This window comes from Pimephales promelas, chromosome 2 (genome assembly GCF_988280905.1).
Source record: "Pimephales promelas chromosome 2, fPimPro1.hap1.1, whole genome shotgun sequence".
Taxonomy (NCBI): Eukaryota; Metazoa; Chordata; class Actinopteri; order Cypriniformes; family Leuciscidae; genus Pimephales; species Pimephales promelas.
In genome coordinates, this window is record NC_142770.1 from 48118790 (window position 1) to 48140492 (window position 21703).

Consider the following 21703-nt stretch of genomic DNA (forward strand, 5'->3'; position numbering starts at 1 on the left):
GGACTAGACAGACAGAAGTTTTATTTGCTTTGTCTTACGTGGAGTTTGCGTTGCGGTTTGGAATGAACTACAAGCCGGTCTCTTTGGGGCTGTTTACACCTGGCCACTTCATGCGTTTTCTCAGATCAGATATCTGATTTATCAAAACGATTCCATTTACACCTGGGGCCTCATGTATAAACGTTGCGTACGCACAAAATGGGCATAGAAATATGCATACTCATTTTTCCACGCGCACATCGGGATTTATAAAAAATAAACTTGGCGTAAATAAATGCGCATGTAAGGATGCTCTTGACCGTGCGTACGCACTCTTTTAGAAGAGTATGGGTTTTGGCGACACTGATGGTGAGCTGGAGTCAAATGTCTTTTTGCTCACTATTAGACAGAGAATCTAAAGAAAATTATACATCTACAGAAAGATAATACAAATATAATTTCACAAACCTATCATCACTTGAAGCAAACATCCATCCCTTCTTAAATGACCGCGCCAGCACGCGCGTTGGGCCGTTTGGTGAAACTGACGCACATATAGCCTATAATCTAACGGCAGATGGAGTAAAACCGTAAATCTCCATTATGAGTCCAAATCATAAATACAGTCCATATTCACAATAGCAGTTTAAATAAATAAATGGCATATTTAATCTAAATGTTTATATCAGAAGTAAAAGTTTTACTTCTGATATAAACATTTAGATTAAATATGCCATTCTCATTAATGGAGTTAAACTCTTAAACTACATGAAATCATTACTGAGAAGTTACAATATGTATATATATATATATATATATATGTATATATTCAATAAATAGAAATAGACCTATTTGTTGTGGATGCATTGCTTTTGAACACTTTCCCTCTGGCCTGTTGTGTTTTATGTTTTAACTAGAGATTGTCTGAGAAAACTGTTTCGTGCAAATAATGCACAACCATGTCTATCTCTTTCCATTAAAATATGAATCAATTAAAAATACTATTTGGCCAGTGGAAAAGATTGAGAAAAACTTTCTCTGAAATGTATTTAACACTATTTGATTTATTCATTCAAAAACAAGGCAAGGATATAGGCTACTAAAAAAAAATGTTTGTAATAATGTGACGGCACATCCGCATTTCATATTTTCCTAACGTCTTGTACCGTTAAACTTGGTATCACGTGGATGAATAATCATACGCAAATGATATGCAGATGAGAATATGCATATTTAAACTAGGCGTTGTAATCTCCATATATGGTTATTTCGGGGAGGAGACGAACGTGCACACAATCTCCCGCTGACTGGGATTTATAAAGTGAATTCTGCGCAGGTTCTGGCGTACGAACGGTTTTATAATTCTGAAAACTTTTGTGCGTACGCAAATTCTGCCTTATGTGCGTACGCACACTTTAAGGATGAAATCTACGCAAAGTTTTATACATGAGGCCCCTGGTCACATAAATGTGTTTTTGCAAAACGGATATAAATCTGATCTTCAATTCCCGCGCTATATACAAATTTAATTGGGTGCACGTCACCGAAAGCAACAGATATGAGCTGCATTATATTAATCATCGGCTAATTTCAAAATCAGCAAAGACAGCAATAAGAGAGAGTGGCAACAGCCCTGGTAAGATCATTTCATTTCTTTACTTTTAATGAAGATGGTAGTGTTAAGCGTCTGCGACTTACTTTCACTTTGATTTGCGATAGATTGCGGAGCGCTGGCTTTATGAATAGGCGCTCAGCTACTCATCTGAGGTGATGCGCATCGTCATATATGACTAAAATAACATGAAATACAGCCTGGTTTCAACAACCAGATGCACTTGTCCAGTTTCGTCTGGAATGCGGCCCAGACCACGTCCTCAAGTGGTTTGAGCGATCGGATTCAAATCCGTCTCGAATGCATTTCGGAGGGTCTTTTCACGATCGAATAGCTATCCGATCACAGAAAACGCATGAAGTGACCTGGGGCCTCATTTATAAATCTTTGTGTAGGATTTGCGTCAGAAGTGGCGTACGGATGAAACATAGGACGTGCGTACGCACAGAAATATTCGGATTTATAAAACCGTGCGCACGCACATCCTACGCATTTTTCCCTTAATAAATCACAATCAGTTCTAAATGTAGCGCAGCTTTTGCGGCTTCATGTCACGCCCATAGTTGCCCATAAATAGGCCGTGAAACGCCCACAAGTTAATATTCATCAGTTGCGAAATCATGTCAAACACGGAGAGGAATTTTTAAAAAAAAAAACGTAACTCAATGTGAAGTAGAAGTATCATTGGCGAGGTGGAAAAGATGAGAAAAAATGTTGTTTGGAGGGCACAGTGTGTGCATTACTAATGCCAAAAAGGCACTTGAGTGGCTAAAGGTTGCAGACGCCGTAAATGCTGTAGCCTCACAACCTCGGACTGTGGCCGAAATCAAAAAGAAATGGTCGGACGTCAAAGTCGAGGCAAAAAAGCGTCTAGTCATTAATTCAATTAGAGAGGTGGACAAGGAATTGGGCGAAATCAAGACTGTCCTAACTGAAATAAACTGCACAATGAGGGAATTCTTGAATAAATAATATATTTTTTCCACACCTTTTGTTATGTTATGTCTAGAGTTATCCATTCTTCCGCACTAGATGGCGCTGTTTGCTTTAGTTTTAGTTGAACTTCCATTGGAAAACTTTATTTGTTGTACTTCATAGTGACAATCACGCAAACTTCAGTAGCCATTTTTCCAGTTATGCGCAGCAGAGATCGCGTGCTGTTTTCTCTGGATTCCAGTGTTGTTGTGTAATGCCTCAGAGAAGCTTTGCTTGTAAGTTTATTTCATATAATTGTAATATTATATACTTTGTATCTGTATCTTATTAAGATTAGACGCACGTTAGTGGTTCCACGTGCTTTATACGGACATTTCAAAGATCGCCATGTGATCTCGTAACAATTACTTTAACGATGTTAATGTAAATTTGTGTAAGTAGTAATTGTATTTTGGTTATATTCTAATAAGTATTTTTGTATTTCTTTTCAGTTTCACAAAAAATAATGTAACATTGAGAGAAACAACATGATTGCACTCAAGTAAAGAAGATAATTGACATCCTCTGAGTGGTCATTGAAGCCTTTTCATCACGTTACATAGTGTTTAGCTATCTGTATATGCATGCCCAATGTACACGCATGCAGAGGACAGAATAGTGAAAAAGCATCATGACGGGCTTACGACAAAACTCTTGAGAAGGACAGCCATCCAGTTATTCCACTTATCACAGTTGACTCAAGATGGATCTTAAAGAGAAAACTGAAGAGCAACAGCTGTCCACATCGAATGCCTCACTCCGTCAACTGGAAACCAGATCGGTGATATCTGCATCTTCCAAGAGCTCAAGATTATCCACAGCAAGTATGGCGGCAACCAGAGCACGAGCTAAAGCAGAAGCAGGAGCACATACAAATTTCGTGGAAAGAGAGGCTGAGGTACTTTTAGAAAAAGCTAAACTGGAATCTGAATTGTTATCACTACAGCATAAAAAGGAGTTTGCAGCGGCAGCAGCAGAGGCTGAGTTTCTTGAAGCGGCTGCATTAGAGATTGAGTCAGGAGAAATTAATACGACGACTGATGTCACAGCGTTTCCACCGAAGACTATTGAAAAGCGTACAAAGGACTGTGTCGACAGTCTTTCTGGATTAAATTTTCACCGTCTCCCTCATGTTAAAGCAGAGTCTGACTCCTGTGATCACGAACAGTTTATGATCGCGCCTGTGTTTCCCACCACGGCTGTCATCATGAGCAATGCCACACAGAACGTTGACAGACTTAACCATATTTCAACTCCTAGACCAGACACTGTAAACCAGCAAAGAATGCCCAGTGCACGGTTATCATTTCCCCAGCACACTCCTGGCAACCTGTCAGACACATCAATCTCTCATAACAAAGACTATGTAAAATTTCCGGTTTCAGAGAAAGTGAGCCAACCTCAGACTTCCTATCTCAGCAGTTCTACGCAACAGCCTCCCTCGACAAACCATGCAGGTATGAGTGAAATAGCCAGATACCTTGTGCGCCGTGAACTTGTGAACTCAGGGCTTAGTAAGTTTGATGATCGTCCAGAAAACTACTTAGCCTGGAAGTCATCATTTAAGAGTGCTTTAGAAGGATTATCGCTCACCCCAAGCGAGGAGCTTGATCTTCTGACAAGGCGGCTGGGACAGCAATCCTCAGAGCAAGTCAAGAGATTGAGAGCTGTGCATGTTGCTGATCCAGCAGCCGGTTGTAGAATGGCATGGTCCCGTCTAGAAGAAAGCTTTGGGAGTGCCGAAATTATTGAGAAAACACTTTTTGATAAGCTGGATTGTTTCCCTAAAGTGAGCAATAGAGAACCCCAAAAGTTAAGAGAACTTGCAGATCTGCTCAAAGAAGTGGAGTCAGCAAAGCTTGGCGGCTACTTACCCGGGCTCTCTTTCCTGGACACAGCAAGGGGCGTGGCACCTATTGTCAACAAACTTCCTCTTAATCTCCAAGAAAAGTGGATGTCCCAAGGGTCTCAATATAAGCTTCAGTACCAAGTACCATTCCCTCCATTCACATTTTTCACAGATTTTGTATGTAGGGAGTCCTATATGCGCAACGACCCAAGTTTCGCACTCCACTTATCTACAGCTGCCCCTGTAAAGCCTGAAAACTCAGTAAAAAGAGGTGGACCACTGAAAAGCTTGTCAGTAAGCCTGATATCAGCAAACAATGCCCCATTCACAAAAAACCCCATCCTTTCAAACGGTGCAGAGCCTTTAGAACTAAGAGCATTAAGGAACGGAAAATGCATAATATCTGAGCATAATATCTGCTTCAGATGTTGTTCTTCGAATGAGCATGTGGCCAAAGACTGTGAAGTTGTCATACAGTGCACAGAGTGTGGCAGCAACAAACATGTCACAATTCTTCATCCCGGACCACCTCCATGGATACTAAAAACACCCAACACAGAGCATGGCGGGGAGAGAGAAAGTGCAAACCCTTCCATCAACTCTAAATGCACAGAGGTTTCTGGGGATACAAATAGTTCACAGTCCTGTTCGAAAATCTGTCTCATCAAAGTTCACCCTAAGGGAAAGCCAGACAAATCATTGAACGTCTATGCTATTCTCGACGATCAAAGTAATCGCTCACTTGCCAGAGCTGAATTCTTCGACTTCTTCAATCTCAAGGGCACAGAATTTCCCTACACTCTGCGTACATGTGCTGGAGTCACAGAAATGTCTGGGAGGCGGGCTATGGACTTCATCCTGTAGATTGGCAGTCTTTCAGTACCACTCCCTACGCTCATTGAGTGCAACTACATGCCTGAAGACAGGTCAGAGATACCCACTCCTGAAGCAGCAAAACACCACCCACATCTCAAATCTATTGCTCATCTCATCCCTCCTCTAAGATCCAAATGCTCAAATACTTCTCCTTCTTGGACGTGATATCCTCCAAGTCCACAAGGTAAGAGAGCAACGCAATGGGCCACAAAATGCTCCCTATGCTCAGAGACTGGATCTGGGCTGGGTTTTGGTTGGTGAGGTGTGTCTTGGGGCTGCTCACAAGCGTTCAACTGTTAGTGTTTACCGCACAAACATTCTAGAAGACGGGCGTCCATCTTACTTTAGTCCTTGTCCCAATAAACTCTACCTCAAGGAGAGATTAACTGCACAGCCAAGTGTTAAGGTCTCTCACCTGCCCCAATTTGCTCCCAGCCCTCCAGCCACTTCAGTCTTTGAAAGAACGGAGAATGATGAAAAAATAGCCCCTTCGATTGAGGATAGGCAGTTCATTCAGTTAATGGTCAAAGAAATGTTCATGGATGACACTAACAGCTGGGTAGCACCCCTTCCTTTCCGTGCACGTAGACAACGGCTTCCAAACAATCGAGAGCAAGCCCTGAGCCGTTTGAACTCTCTCTGCCGTACACTACGTAAGAAACCTGAGATGAGAGAACACTTTGTAGAGTTTATGCAGAAGATCTTTGATAACAATCATGCCGAGCCAGCTCCTCCTGTGAAACCAGGGGAGGAGTGCTGGTACTTGCCCTCCTTCAGCGTATACCATCCACGCAAGCCTGGTCAAATTCGGGTAGTGTTCGACTCCAGCGCCCAGTTCCATGGCGTGTCTTTGAACGATGTGCTGCTAACAGGCCCAGATTTAAACAACAGTCTGCTAGGAGTCCTACTTCGATTTAGGGACGAGCCGATAGCCATCACTGCGGACATAGAGCAAATGTTCCACAGTTTCATCGTCAGAGAGGATCATAGGAACTTCCTCCGCTTTCTGTGGTTCAAGAACAACGACATCTCCCAAAGCATGGTAGAATGCCGCATGAAAGTCCACGTCTTTGGCAACAGCCCCTCCCCAGCTGTTGCCATTTATGGCCTCAGACGTGCTGCTTTGTATGGGGAAGCGGAGTTCGGTGCTGATGCGAGACATTTCATTGAAAGAGGCTTCTATGTTGATGACGGACTCAAGTCATTTCCTTCCATCAACGAAGCTATCAGTTTGCTTAAGGCTACTAAAGATATGCTCGCCATCTCTAACTTGAGACTCCACAAAATAGCATCCAATAGCCCTGCTGTGATGCACGCATTCTCTCCAGCCGACTATGCCAAAGACTTAAAACATTTGAATCTAGACACTGATTCACCCCCTTTACAGCGCAGTCTTGGCTTGAGTTGGGACCTTCAGAAGGATACTTTTACATTCCATGTCAACCTCAGCGACAAGCCATTCACACGCAGAGGAGTCCTGGCGACTGTAAACAGCTTGTTTGACCCTCTTGGCATGGTGGCGCCAATCACAATCCAAGGGAAACTGCTACTCCGTGAACTTTCGAATGGGAAGTCGGACTGGGATTGCCCCCTCGCAGCTGAAAAGGAAACGGAATGGAACCTCTGGAACGAATCGTTGCAGGACTTGGAGCAGCTCCAAATTCCCAGAGCTTACACCGTAATGTCCATTTCTCAATCTGTAAAAAAGGAGATTCACATCTTCTCAGACGCATCTGTTCAGAGCATATCTGCTGTTGCATACTTGAAAGTGACGGATCATGATGGAATGTGTCAAGTTGGATTCATTATGGGAAAAGCCAAGCTAGCCCCACAGACTGGACATACGGTTCCCAGACTCGAACTGTGTGCGGCCGTCCTTGCAGTCGAAATGGCTGAACAAATCGTCCAGGAACTAGACATCAAACCTCACACCCTACTGTTCTATACAGACAGCAAAGTTGTATTGGGGTATATCTACAATGAGACTCGCCGCTTTTATGTGTACGTCAGTAACAGAGTTCAAAGAATTCGAAAATTCTCTCACCCAGAACAGTGGCTTTACATTCCAACCTCACAAAACCCTGCGGATGTTGCTACTAGACCAGTTCCTGCGTGCCGTCTGACTGAAACAAACTGGCTCACCGGTCCTACATTTCTGCGGCATCCTTCACCCACCCCTGTGAATGAAGCTTCCTATAATCTTATCGACCCAGATACAGGAAGTGCGAGCAAACGTCACCACCTGTTTAAACCCTACTTCTGGTCTTGGTTCTCACCGCTTTGAAAGATTTTCAACCTGGAGATCCTTAAAAAGAGCTGTTGCTTCTCTTATTCACGTCGCTCAGTCTTCCAGAAACAAAGAAAAGTCGTGTTGCGGCTGGCACCACTCCAACTGTTCGTACACGCCCGAGTTACTGACTCACGCTGAAAGCGTCATCATCAGGTGTGCACAACAAGAGGCTTATAAAGCAGAAATCACTTGTCTGGAAAATGAGAGTGACATTTCTAAGCAGAATTCTCTCAAGAGATTTAACCCTATCCTGGAGGACGGACTCCTAAGAATTGGTGGCAGACTAGAACAGTCCACACTCCTCAGCAGAGAGAAACACCCTCTCATCATACCTGGCCATAGTTACATAGCAACCCTCCTAACAAATCATCACCATGAGAAAGTAAAACATCAAGGCCGAGTATTTACAGAAAGAGCAATCCGCTAATCCAGCGGAGATTTTCCGAAAAAAAAAAGAGTTTCCGCAATCCGGTAAAACAGCTGAACAAAAAATGGCAGACCTCCCTTCTGACCGCATCAGCATGGAACCACCCTTTACTAATGTCGGCTTGGATGTGTTTGGTCCTTGGAATATTTCAGCTCGCCGTACCCGGGGGGCCAGGCCTTCAGTAAAAGATGGGCTGTAATATTCACATGTTTATCCGTGCGAGCCATTCATATCGAACTGATAGAGTCAATGGACACATCAAGTTTCATTAATGCGCTTCGCCGTTTCTTCGCCATACAAGGCCAGGCAAAGATCATCCGATCCGACTGTGGTACTAATTTCCAAGGAGCATGCAGAGAGTTGAATGCACTTGTGGTCTCGACCAAAGATTCAAGCGTAACCAAATACCTCAGTGAGGAAGGTTGCAAATGGATCTTTAACCCACCTCATTCATCCCACATGGGAGGAGCATGGGAGAGGATGATCGGACTTTCGAGACGAATCTTAGACTCCATGCTTCCTCAAATCAGCTCCTCACATCTGACTCATGAAATGCTGTCAACTCTAATGGCTGAAGTGTGTGCTGTGATCAACGCAAGACCTCTCGTACCCATTTCCACTGACCCCGAGTCGCCCTTTCTCCTCACTCCAGCAATGATCCTCAACCAAAAGGTGTGTACCCCGTACGCACCTCCAGGACCTTTTGAAGGTGCCGATCTATATCGGAAGCAGTGGGAAAGAGTGCAGTACCTCGCAAGCATATTTTGGGAAAGGTGGAGACGAGAATACCTTGCATCTCTTCAATCGCGCAAGAAATGGCAAGACAACAAGCCTAATATCAAAGAAGGAGACCTGGTCCTCATGAAAGATGATCAGGTGAAAAGGAACGAATGGCCAATGGCTCTGGTCACCAAAGCCATCCCCAGTTCAGATGTCAAAGTCAGGAAACTGGAACTCAAAGTTACAAAGAGTGGAACTGCTAAGACATTTTTAAGGCCTATTACAGAGGTTGTTTTGCTTATGTGTTAAGTTACTCTGTGAATGCGAATTCACTTGTTGAAAATTCAAGTATGGCATTATGCTTAATACCAGACGGGGAGTGTTATGTTATGTCTAGAGTTATCCATTCTTCCCCACTAGATGGCGCTGTTTGCTTTAGTTTTAGTTGAACTTCCATTGGAAAACTTTATTTGTTGTACTTCATAGTGACAATCACGCAAACTTCAGTAGCCATTTTTCCAGTTATGCGCAGCAGAGATCGCGTGCTGTTTTCTCTGGATTCCAGTGTTGTTGTGTAATGCCTCAGAGAAGCTTTGCTTGTAAGTTTATTTCATATAATTGAAATATTATATACTTCGTATCTGTATCTTATTAAGATGAGTATATTAGACGCACGTTAGCGGTTCCACGTGCTTTATACAGACATTTCAAAGATCGCCATGTGATCTCGTAACAATTACTTTAACGATGTTAATGTAAATTTGTGTAAGTAGTAATTGTATTTTGGTTATATTCTAATAAGTATTTTTGTATTTCTTTTCAGTTTCACAAAAAATAATGTAACATTGAGAGAAACAACATGATTGCACTCAAGAAGATAATTGACATCCTCTGAGTGGTCATTGAAGCCTTTTCATCACGTTACATAGTGTTTAGGTATCTGTATATGCATGCCCAACATACACGCATGCAGAGGACAGAATACCTTTTGTTGTGAAGATGATGCGTTTACTCCGAATCCTTCCATTTAATCGCCACATCTTCTAAGAGCGCAAGATCAGCCACTAAGCGTCATGATGCTGGGACATTTTATTTACATCCATTTAATTCTGCATCTGACAAGCTACGGATGTCGGTTAAAATCTAAATGGGAAATAGTTCAGCGCAAATGTAATTTCTTGCAGCTTTCTGAATGGTTGAGACATACGTCATACGTTATTTTATCAAAAATAAAACAAACTAAAGGCATATGCATGAATACCATGATTCCGTAGCTGATGAAGATATTTTTACGCTGAAAACAACTTTCCCCAGTGGACAAATAATACATCTATCTATTTATCGATCTATCTATCTCAATTATCTATCTTTCTGACTGACTATCTAAATGCTATATCTGCTCCGTGGATGAATTGTATATGCCAATATTATTGAAGAACATATGAAGAGTTCAGATGCAAAAGCCTCTAAGTGCCATTTGAAATTTTCTTCTAGAATGATCATTTTTATCAAGCTTGTATATTTAAGTTCAGTGATTTCACTTAAATGGCAATGATAATTACCTATTAATTGTTATTTAAGTGAAATTACTGAACTTAAATATACAAGTTTGATAAAAATCATCATTAAAGAAGAAAATTTCAAATGGCATTTAGAGGCTTTTGCATCTGAACTCTTCATATTTCTTTCTTTTTGGAAATAGGCCTTTGTGTTAATTTGCATTTCTGTTACAGATCGATCAAACGGGTGTTCGTGTAGGCTGTTAATTGTAAGACTTGCTTTGTGAAGTCTTCGTGTTATTTATGAGGCAGTATTGCCATTTATTTTACACAACCGTCTACAGTTTCACACACTTTCACGTGTTTTTTCCAACTGCCGACGGTGTCGCCATTTCTCATTTCACCCGTTTTTGTGCGTACGCCTGGGTCAGAGCTTGTGTGAAGGACCGCACATTTTACCGTCAAGTTTGCTTTTTATAAATACCAACTATTGCGTAGAGAGCGGCGTGCGCCTTCTTTTGTGCGTATGCAACGTTTATAAATGAGGCCCCAGGTGTAAACAGCCCCTTTGAATCCATGTTCTACTTTTGTGGAAAGTTGACTAAAGTTGTGTCGCTCGAGTTGTCTTCTCTGAGGGGCTGTTTCTGGCCACTTAATGCGTTTTCTCAGATCGGATAGCTATCTGATTTATCAAAACGATTCCATTACACCTGGTCACATAAATGTGTTTTTGCAAAACGGATATAAATCCGATCTTTAATTACCGCGCTATGCAGATTTAATAAAAGTGCACATCATTGAAAGCAACAGATATGAGCTGAATTTTATTGATCATCGGCTAATTTCAAAATCAGCAAAGACAGCAATAAGAGAGAGTGGCAACAGCCCTGGTAAGATCAGTTTCTTTACTTTTAATGAAGTTAAGGTTAAGCGTCTGCGACTTACTGTCACTTTGATTTGCGATAGATTGCGACGCGTTGGCTGTTCCATACAGCTGCTCATCTGAGGTGATGCGTGTCGTCATATCTGACAAAAATAACATGACATATAGCTTATCACGCGCTCTCATGCGTTTATTTTTTTAGCATTTTTGGGAGTAGTAAAATGTACATATGTGGTTTCAACAACCAGATGCATTTACACATGTTCAGTTTCATCTGGAATGCGGCCCAGACCACCTCCTGAAGTGTTTATTTCACTGTACAGGATTATAGAGGAAATCGCAGTGATCAGAGAAGGGCTCATTCAGCCCATCAGGCAATTGTTTAAGCATGTATGGGTTAGAAAACGGGTATTTTTAATATGAAATGTTGCGCAATGCACCTTTAAGAACAGCAGTGATTAAAGTACTTTAATACATTTTATAGTAATAATGGAGATTAGGAACATTAAAATAACAACCACCTGACAGTATTATACTGTACAGCTTATATTTTCTACAGCACACCCCTGTAATGTTTTTACAGTATTAACTGCTGTTGCAGATTACAGTAGCTACACTGTAAAATTACAGCATTCTACAGGCAAATCTAGCTGCCTGTAGTTTACTGTAAATTAACAGGGACTTTTTATTTACAGTGTATAAATGTATGAAGCCCACTATAAATAGGTATACTTTCTGTTAAATTGTAACGACTAATTTTGTACTAGAAGCATCTTAGTTGTCCAAAAGTAGTGCTGAAGTTCAACCAAATTTGTTTTTTAATATACTTGTTTGTGCTAAAGTGGAACTATTCCAAGTATACTTAAGTAGACTTTAAACGCTTTAAATACACTTTTGTAATTACGTTATGAAATGCATAATTCACTCAGCATAAACCTCAAATGTACTTTGGTGACATCACAATTCATTTCAATTACACTTTAAGAGTGTTGAACATACATTAATTTTATACTGATAACATATTTTTGTGCTTTTAAACACATTGCAATGGAATTCCAAGTAAACTTGAACTATAATCAATATTGTGTGCTTCAAATACAATAAAGTGATGTTATAAATTATGGAACAGCTTAAGAATTTGCCTTTTACTGACACCCACCAGTATACCAGTCTCTTACTTATCTGGAGAACATCAGTGAGACAATGAGAACAGATTATGTACAATGAATGTAGGAACCACTACAGACTGGGATTGAACCCGGATTGCTGCGACACAAGCTCATTCGTTTTACCAGTGGCAACACCAACTCAAATACAGTCAATTGTATTGGACATTTAATAACAGGTCAACAGAGGATTTAACACTAAAGAATTACTTCAGTATTTAATTGCAAATTTAATATAATTTATTGCAAATTGCTCGTTACATTTGCGCTGTAGGCAAAAGTTGTGTTTGGAAATTCTCCCATTACAGCACCTGTTGGCAGAATCAAATTATCTATTTTCTTTGATTTGCACAAAAAGAAAGTCTCATCTAAAAACAATACATAGCATCATCTAAAATAATTTAATCATTCTCAGAATTGAAATACATGGCGAGACTTGTGTCTTTAGCTGCAATGAGTTTCCTTCTGACAAATGTGCCAAATCCGAAACACAGATTACCATTAGTGTGCAATCTATTGCGTTTGGTTGTTCAGATAAAGCACAGCATTGTTGGTGAATGGGATGGCATTGTCTTTATGGCGTGTTTGAAATAGATCATGTTTGAAACATAGATCAAGCATAGCGGTCTGACATGTCAACTTCTGGTTCAACCAATGATAGACGCTGGGCAGGCCAATGGGTGTTAAGGTTTAGCAGGCAGTTACAGTGTTTTCAAGTCATCTCAGAAAGAATATACTGATTAGATCAAATGCACAAGAACATCAGCACAACTCGTATTTATGAGTTTTGGTAACTTTGGATTTCCTTAAGAGTTTCTGAGTTAGGTGCGTGATGGAGAGAAAACATGCAGAGGAAATAATTGGAGAGTCTGCCCTATAGTGAAACAACTATACCAAAATATGTTTTAAATAGGCCTACATTTATTTCATGTTACCTATACTACAAACCCATGAATATATTTACTGACATATTGCTTGAGACTTGATATAACTGAGACTGATATAAATATTATAATTAAACTTTATTTGGAGTACTTTTCTTAATATTAATAACATTATTAGTAACGATAACATATGATTAAATATCTTAAATACAAGATATTTAAAGTGTACCTAAAGTATACTTGCAATAGTTCCACTTCAGCACAATCAAATATACTTAAGTTTATCTTTAGTTGAACTTCAGCACTATTTAAAGGTGGGGTATGTGATTTTCTTTTTTAACCATTTTTTTCAAAATCACTTGAAATCCTATTCGTAACCCACTTACTGGCTGTAAATTAGAAGCACTGAAATGAAAATTAAGCAATTTAATCATCTGTGGAACGGGCAGGACTCGAAAAACTCCAGCCAATCATTTTCAAGAACCATCTAATATCATTGGACAGAAAATGCGTCAATCAAACGGTCTTACCATGCCCCCCTCCCTCCAACCCCCTCGCGCACGTGTCCCGTTCTACTACCAACAGATGCGTGGCATTTTTTTTCTGCTTGACAGGTGAGAAGCCGATTGACTAGTAACATTTACTACTAATCAGGGAACTGTATTTACTGACGATATGCGCTTGAGAATTGTAGCTGTTCTAACGTTATAGCCCAGCCATATGTATAGCTAGCTAAACAACCTGTTTGGGGAGGAAGCTGATGTGAGCGATTGTATTTATGCATCTGAGTTTTCGCTCGTGCTTGATTGCGCGTCCATGTTTTTCAAATGGGGCCGGCCGTTTTGCAAATCACATACCCCACCTTTAAGATAGCCTTACTATTTTAAGATAACAGATAACTAAAGTGCATTAAGTACACAATTAGTTGTTCCAATTTAGCAGACTTAAAGTATACCAATTTAGTAGGCTATACTAATTACAATTGCAGGGTATTAAGTACATACATGTACTTGTAAATGTATTTGTAGTATACTTAGCATAAAATAAATGTATTTCAAATACATTTTAGTATATTTTTATTTTTAGGCATATCATGGATGAACACTATTTATTGTCACTCCATTTTCTTTATTTTTTTAGTCATTTATGCATCATAGTGCTCCTCGGATAGTTTTCCTTCTCCTGGGAAAGTTTTCCTTCTCTGGCTCTCTTCTTGATGTTTTCCAGTGATTCAGCTTTTTGAGGCTCTTTGATTTCCTTCATCTTCTCAATCAGAAAATCAGTGTGCAGAAGTGTGATCAGTGAATCAGCGTTGAGTGTGATCATCTGCAGAGTTTCCACACACTGAAAAGCTTCCATCACCAGCTTTACTTTCTCAATCTGTAATTCCTGCAGTTCTTCTTCCAGCGTCTGGACCACAGACACACTGTCCCCAATCTTCCCATCATATTCCTTCTTTAAATCTTCATATGTCCTCGTCTCCTTCTTTGTCTTTGTTACATATATTTTTGCTTCTTTGACATGTTTGGTGTAGTGGCATTTCTTTGTGCACACTGTACAGTGATTATCTTTCATCTTGATGCACCATGAGAGAGGGGTGTAAGACCAGCAGTCTGGATAATGACAGTTCTCCTCACAGACGCTGCAACACATCGCCACACTGGCTACAGAGAGATCAATATCAACCTTCTCTTGATAGGACACTTCAACTTCATACTCAAAGTTCTTATTGTTCTTGACATATTTCTGGTTCTGATTCAGAGCTTTCTGAGTTTGTTTCAGGTCATTTTGTTTTAGTTCCATTATTAGAACTTTTGATTGGAGATTGGAGATGTTTTCTTCTAACTGCTTCCATTTTTGAAAAACAAGCTGTGTCATCAGCAAGGATTTCGGTTTAATGTTTTCAAGAAACTTGAACAATCCTCCCATTCCTCTAAAACTGAGATTCCATGATTGTTCATGGATCATTTCATATTCTTCATCAGCAGCTTCTGACTGACAGTTGTCAAACAGGAAAAACACTGGCTGATTCTGTTCATTCACTGCACACTTGATTTCAGCCTCTTTAACAGCCTTCAGAGCATTTTTAGGAGGAGCTCCAGTTGAACGTGTGAAGAGCAAGATGATGTTTTCAGCGATATCTCTTCCAAATAAAGACTGAACAGCATCAAACATGTATATTTGTCTGCCAGAGAGTTGATTTTGGGTTGAATTAATCACCAGACAAACTGCATCTACTTCACGAACCAAGTCATCAAATCCACTTAAAGTAAGCAACCTCATGGTAATTTTCTTGTCATTCTCAACTCCACGTGTACCTCCATATCCTGGTGTGTCGATGATTGTTAAATGGATTGGACTCTCTTGTAGATAAAACCCATAAACAGTGATGCTGGAGGTCTGACTGTGAACTGATGTTCGGTCACTCTGATCATCTGTGATCTCAAACCAAACCTTGTCTTCTCTCTGAACACCCAACATGTAGTTGATCATCGTGTTGATCAGGGTTGTTTTTCCTGTTCCTGTTTCTCCCACCATCAGAATTGTTTTATAAGGTTTGCTTGTGTCTCTCTCACCAAATGTTATTTTTCTATATGGTTCAGATTGAACCAAATTGTCTGAACTTGTTTGCAGACGATATCGAGCAGGATTTCCATCTTCGATTAAGATCATGTTTTCCTTTTTGCATAAATCTTGTCTTAAAGTAGCCATTTTCCTCTCTGAAAAGTTATATAAAAAAAACATTATTTTGCACAGCTTGTTAAAACAGAATAATGTTCAATGTGTATTTTTTTTATTGTATTAGTGAAGCAAGGGTACCTTTTTATATATATAAAGGTCTTTATGATTAATAACAAAGTCTTTATAATCAAGCCAACACCACATCGTAGACCCACACTTTCAGTTACTGTCACATATCCTGCCTCTGTGGCTCCCTCTGATCACCACCAGAGGGCACCGTCACCACCTGGTGCTGATTACTGACACCTGGGCCTGTATAGAGTGCCGAAGTTACGACGTCACTTTGTAGGCCAAAATGCGGAAGTGAGTCAGCATTTTAGCACTCCCGGATTTTTGAATGGGTTTTTGCTAATTCGCCTGAAATAAGGTCTGTGGTGAACAAAGCCTCGAAATATTTTCACGTTTTGATCTATGACATAAAACCCACAGTTATAACCTGCTTGTGTTTTTTTAAACTTTATTGTGTCTGCTTGTGTTTTTTTTATTTTGCAAAAGTTTTTTATACAGGCTTCAAAATGTATAAATTGTGGATTAACTTGTAAAGATTATCTTGATAGACAAAACGTGTAAGGGTCACAACTCTTTGTTAAACACAGATCTTATTTTTTCTAATTTTCCAAAAGTCTATAGGGAAAATTCATATCTTTTCGATTGAGGAAACCCATGCGCCGCTTGCTTCCGAGTTGTCCTACGAAGTGACGTCATCACTTCGGCACTCTATTCATAAAGATTCTAAGAATCCTCAGAGAAAACTCTTAATTTAGCTTAAACTTTTACGTAGGAGTCTTAGCTTAAGAGCGATTCGGGACCGATCTGAGAGCAACTCTGAGTAAGGAAAAGACAGAAGGCTTGTTCGACCTCATGCAGCTCTGCGCAGACCGATCGGTGGCTGACTTGAAGCAGTGCACGCATAGAAATTTTGTCCGACTTAATGCAGCGCTGACTCCACGTGACTGTGACGTATGCTATCAAAGTACCGCGAGAGTGTTTCGAGAGTAGCCGGAGGACTCAGCCAGCGCAGTTTCTCAAGAGCGGCTGAACAAGCTCTGATGACGACACAGCTGTTCCATGATTCGCCGGATTCACCGCATGACAACGATCACGTGCGTTTCGTGCTTATTCTCACACTTTTAGTTCCACTAAAGCTCACAAATCAGTTTTTTTTATAACAGTAAACAGTCTTTTCATGTAGTCGCGATGTTATATTGTGTCATGTTTATCATGTTTATCAAAACCACAATATCTCACATATTTTAACAGTGTAGCCGATCTTTATTATTAGGCTATTTATTATGAATTTATTAAATAACCAAACTTCAACAACATAAGGGCAGATCCTCTTAGCGCTGCTGATGACACAGTGAAGTGACGCTCACGTGATCAAGTATTCCAAAGTAGGCCTATATAAAAAACTTTTATTCGATTCCTCCATCCTCATTTCCTTTCCTCGCTTCCTTCCCTCGCATCCTACAGGGGGTGGAGCTGAGACGCAAGGAAAGGAAGCGAGGAAAAGAAACGAGGATGCACAAATAAGAAATGAGAAGCACCCCTAGAGACTCTCATCTTAGTGAGGAGGTGGGGTTGACCCTGTTGCTATGACACAATCTTTTGAAGACTGTGATTGGTTGGTAAAAGAGCCTTTTAAGTATCCACCCTTTTCTGCGCTAAACAATGGGCGCCGCCATGACGACGATGTCGGTAGTCAACTTCCGGTTCCAGTCTGGTCTATGCATTTTTGCCATGTGTTTTAGATTGTGTCATCCCCACATCGCTAAACTAAATTGAAAAAAAAAACATTCCTCAAATGTGATCTGATCACGTTATTTTTTAATAAATCACAGATTAAAACAAAATGAATCTGTGAATGAATCTTTTTCTTTGCTTCATAACTTCCAAAGGATAGCTGATGCATGACTGCACCATCTCCCTAATCCAGCAAATATTCGACAGTTTCTATCACCCCGACTGCTGCAGAATAACAGTACTATAAGGTTAGGCTGGTTAGCCCTTTGACTCCTGTCTACATCTGCTTTCAAAGATGCATAGTCTATATATTTCTCAGGCCTGTGAGGTTAGCCAAAACGTTACGCAGAGTTTCATTCATGAGACCAAAGTCCAGTTTGCGCGCTTTCGCCTCCGTCATGATCATCTATTGTTTACTATATACTTCTTATTTATTAAAACCAGGCGATTGGTTGATGAAACATTAATTGCAATTAAGATACAATTAGTGAAAAACAGACAGCAGGAAGTAGAAAACCGTCACGTCAGTTGAATCTGCTATGAATCACGGGAAGGCAGAAAAAGGTGGATAGAGTTTACTCGCACACAAGCACATTATATTTATGTATATATATACATACTTTTTTTTTTTTTACCATGCTGTTAATTTCCTAAGGTATTTGATTGGCTTAGAATGTTTAAAAAATTGTTCCACTCTTTCCAAAACTGATTGCTGTCTATTTAACTGATGGTTTGAATGTTGGTTTTAATATAGCAAACATCGAATAAAAAACGAGAAAGGCGAGAAAGCCCGACTGGACAGAAGAACCGTGTTTACTGTTAGCCCAGTTAGTGAATGAACACTAGGCATCATTAAAGGAAAATTCGGTCAGGGTGTCACAGCACGGGGCAAGAAGTGGATGTGGGAGCCTGTAGCACAAATTATTAACGGTTCATTCCCCTGCTTGTGCGCACCAGGGAAGCTGTTATATTCATCACTGCAGTTTTTTGAGCCTGCAAGATGGGAATGTCCAGTGGCCTCTTCTGCGACACAAGAAGAGGTTCTGAAAGTGCTGTAATTGTTTGTGTGATCACTGCTTACAGAAGGTTGTGACAGACCCAAATCACTGTTGCTTTATTGCATTTTCCCATTTGCCAAATATCTTAAGATAACTTTCATTTCTGGCAATATGGCATTCCTGCGCTGTGTCTGAGATATTAGCCTGTCTCTAATAAGATCAGTCACAAACATGATCCCTGCATGATCTCATCTATAGTGTCTTATTAACTCACTGTCATCCATTGTCTGCAACACATTTATTCTCTCTCTTCATCGTTCTTCCATTTTCTCCTCTGCTAAAGAAACTCTTAAGCCTCTTAAAAGTCCTCATCCGTACTCCTAACAATTTTGACCTTAAGACCTCTTTAAAGGGTTAAGATGCTTTCTGAATTACTTTTTTCTTTACTATGATTTTTTCTTTAATTGTAAGAGTAAACGTCCACATTTCTGAGAATTTTCTTAGAATTTTGACACTAGGGGCTACTCTGCACTAAGATTCTTTATGAATACGGGCCCAGATATTCAACATCAATCCAAAACAATTGGGTAAATACACATTCAAAGAATAAATGTTTTATTGATTCTTCTTCCGTGTTACAAAAGATGCATGTTGTCTCCATATCTCTAAAAAATCTTGAGACTACTTGTCTCACTGGATAAATCAAATGAATTATCTTATATAATAACTTATGTAATTTCTTTAACTTTATTAGTAAGATAGTATTTACTGGGTAAACTCCAGGGCCTGTATTCATAAAGAATCTTAATGCAAAAAGTAGCTCCTAGTGACAAAATTCTAAGAAAATTCTTTCCTTCGTTTACTCTTAAAATTAAAGAAAAAATCCTAATAAAGAAAAAAGTAATTCAGAAAGAATTTTAACCCTTAAAAGAGGTCTTAAGGTCAATTGTTAGGAGTACGGATGAGGACTTCTAAGAGGCTTAAGAGTTTCTTTAGCAGAGGAGAAAATGGCAGAGAGACGGAGAGGGAGAAGAAATGTGTTGCAATAGATTACAGTGAGTTACTAAGACGGTATGAGATCGTGCAGGGATCATGTTTGTGACTGATCTTATTAGAGACAAGTAAATATCTCTGACACAGCGCAGTGCCATACCGGCAGAAATGAAAGTAATCACTACATTAACCCTCCTGTTACCCTCAAATCTGATAACACTTTTTACCCTCTGGGGTCAATTTGACCCCAGTAATTTAAACCTCCACAATATGTGTATTTTTTTTACAAACTTTTGTCTTAGTTAATTTATGTCTTTGTTGACTACTTAAGTAACGTTTTAAGTTGACATCCACCCACCACCCCCCTCCCCACCCCACCTAACCCCACCTAACCCCACCTAACCCCTTACACATCCAGAATACCCATTGTACGACTATGGACAAATTTACAAATCAACATAAAATCTTACTGATTTGACCTAAAATTGGAAAAGTATAACTACATCTGGTGTTTTATTTTGTTTTATAATATTTCTAAGTATAGATTTTTGTAATCTATAAAATTTGGAAAGAAAAACTATTTATTTTATCAAGGATAGTAACACGAGTTATGTTTGGGGTCAATCTCACAAAAATTATGTTTTCTCCTCCCCCATGGCACGGGAAACATCCAAGTTCTCACAAAAATGATGTTTTCCCCTCCCAAATACACAGGGAAGAATTATTAGTTATCTTGAGAATTATGTCACATGTCATGTGAACTACTAGTAGTTCTCGCAATACTACAGATATGGTTATGTTTGGTTAGAGCCCTAAAACAGAGGGACGTTTTTTGAAAATGATATTGAATATGTAAAATTACAATGAACATTATAAATTCAAATTATAACATGTTATAATGACCTCAATATAACAACCAAAACAAATGTGTGTGAAATTTCAATATTTCTTCTGTTTTATTATACAACTAAAAGAGCCTGGGGTCAAATTGACCCCAAGGAACACCGATGCTACAAAATTTGTACAGGACTTTGAAAAAATATTAGCAGGTAAATTTTATGTTTTCAGAGTTGTCCCCATTAAATTAGGACAAGTCATTAAATTTGAAGCAAAAAATAAAAATAAAATTATGTTTTTACAGACGTTAAACATTGAATGGGGTCAAATTGACCCCAAGGATAATAGGAGGGTTAAGATATTTGGCAAATGGCAAAATGCAATAAAGCCGCAGTGATGATTTGGGTCTGTCACAACCTTCTGTCAGCAATGATCCTACAAACAATTACAGCACTTTCAGACCCTCTTATTATGTCACAGTTTTTATATCCCACCTTATTATGTCCCACCGTGCAGGCTCAAAAAAACAGCATTTATGAATATACCAGGCTTCCCTGATGCGCACAAGCAGGGGCGTGAACCGTTAATAATGTGCGCTATAAGCTCCCACGTCTGCTTCTTGCTCCGTTTTTTTCTTTAATGATGGCCTAGTGTTCATGCACTAACTGGACTAACAGTAAACACTGGTCTTCTGTCCAGTTTGGCTTTCTAATCTTTTATTCCTTGTTTGTCATATTAAAACCAACATTCAAACCACCACTTGAATAGAGATCAATCAGTGTTGGAAAGAGTGGAACATTTTTTATAGTTCTAAGCCAATCAAATACCATGGGAAATTAACAGCATGGTAAAAAAAAAAGAAGGGATTTATATATACATAATATAATGTGTTTGTGTGTCTGTCTGTCTGTCTGTCTGTGTGTGTGTGTATGTATGTGTGAGTAAACTCTATACTTAAAATTGCTCTTTTTTTCCTTCTTGGACAACCAACCAATCACAGTCTTCAAAAGATTGTGGCATACATAGCAACGGGGTCAGCCCCGCCTCCTCACTAAGATGAAAGTTTTTTTTTATCTTTTCCTTACTCAGAGTTGCGCTCAGATCAGTCCTGAATTTCTCTTAAGCTAAGACTTCTACGTAAAAGTTTTTAAGCTTAATTAAGTGTTTTCTGAAAGGATTCTTAGAATCTTTATGAATACGGGCATCTTTCCATTCAATTGGATTATACAA

At 39.5% G+C, this 21703-nt stretch overlaps 1 protein-coding gene across 2 annotated transcripts in view; it reads right to left on the reverse strand.

Moving 5' to 3' along the window:
- Positions 1 to 12493: 12493 nt before the first annotated feature.
- Positions 12494 to 21703, reverse strand: part of LOC148997678 (uncharacterized) — a 46343-nt gene continuing 37133 nt past the window's right edge. For both annotated transcript variants that reach the window (XM_089119059.1, XM_089119060.1), the window contains exon 2: positions 12494 to 15880. In XM_089119059.1, the coding sequence (XP_088975185.1) occupies positions 14301 to 15872 (1572 nt within the window). In that variant the 5' untranslated portion in view covers positions 15873 to 15880 and the 3' untranslated portion in view covers positions 12494 to 14300. The remainder of the gene's footprint in view (positions 15881 to 21703) is intronic.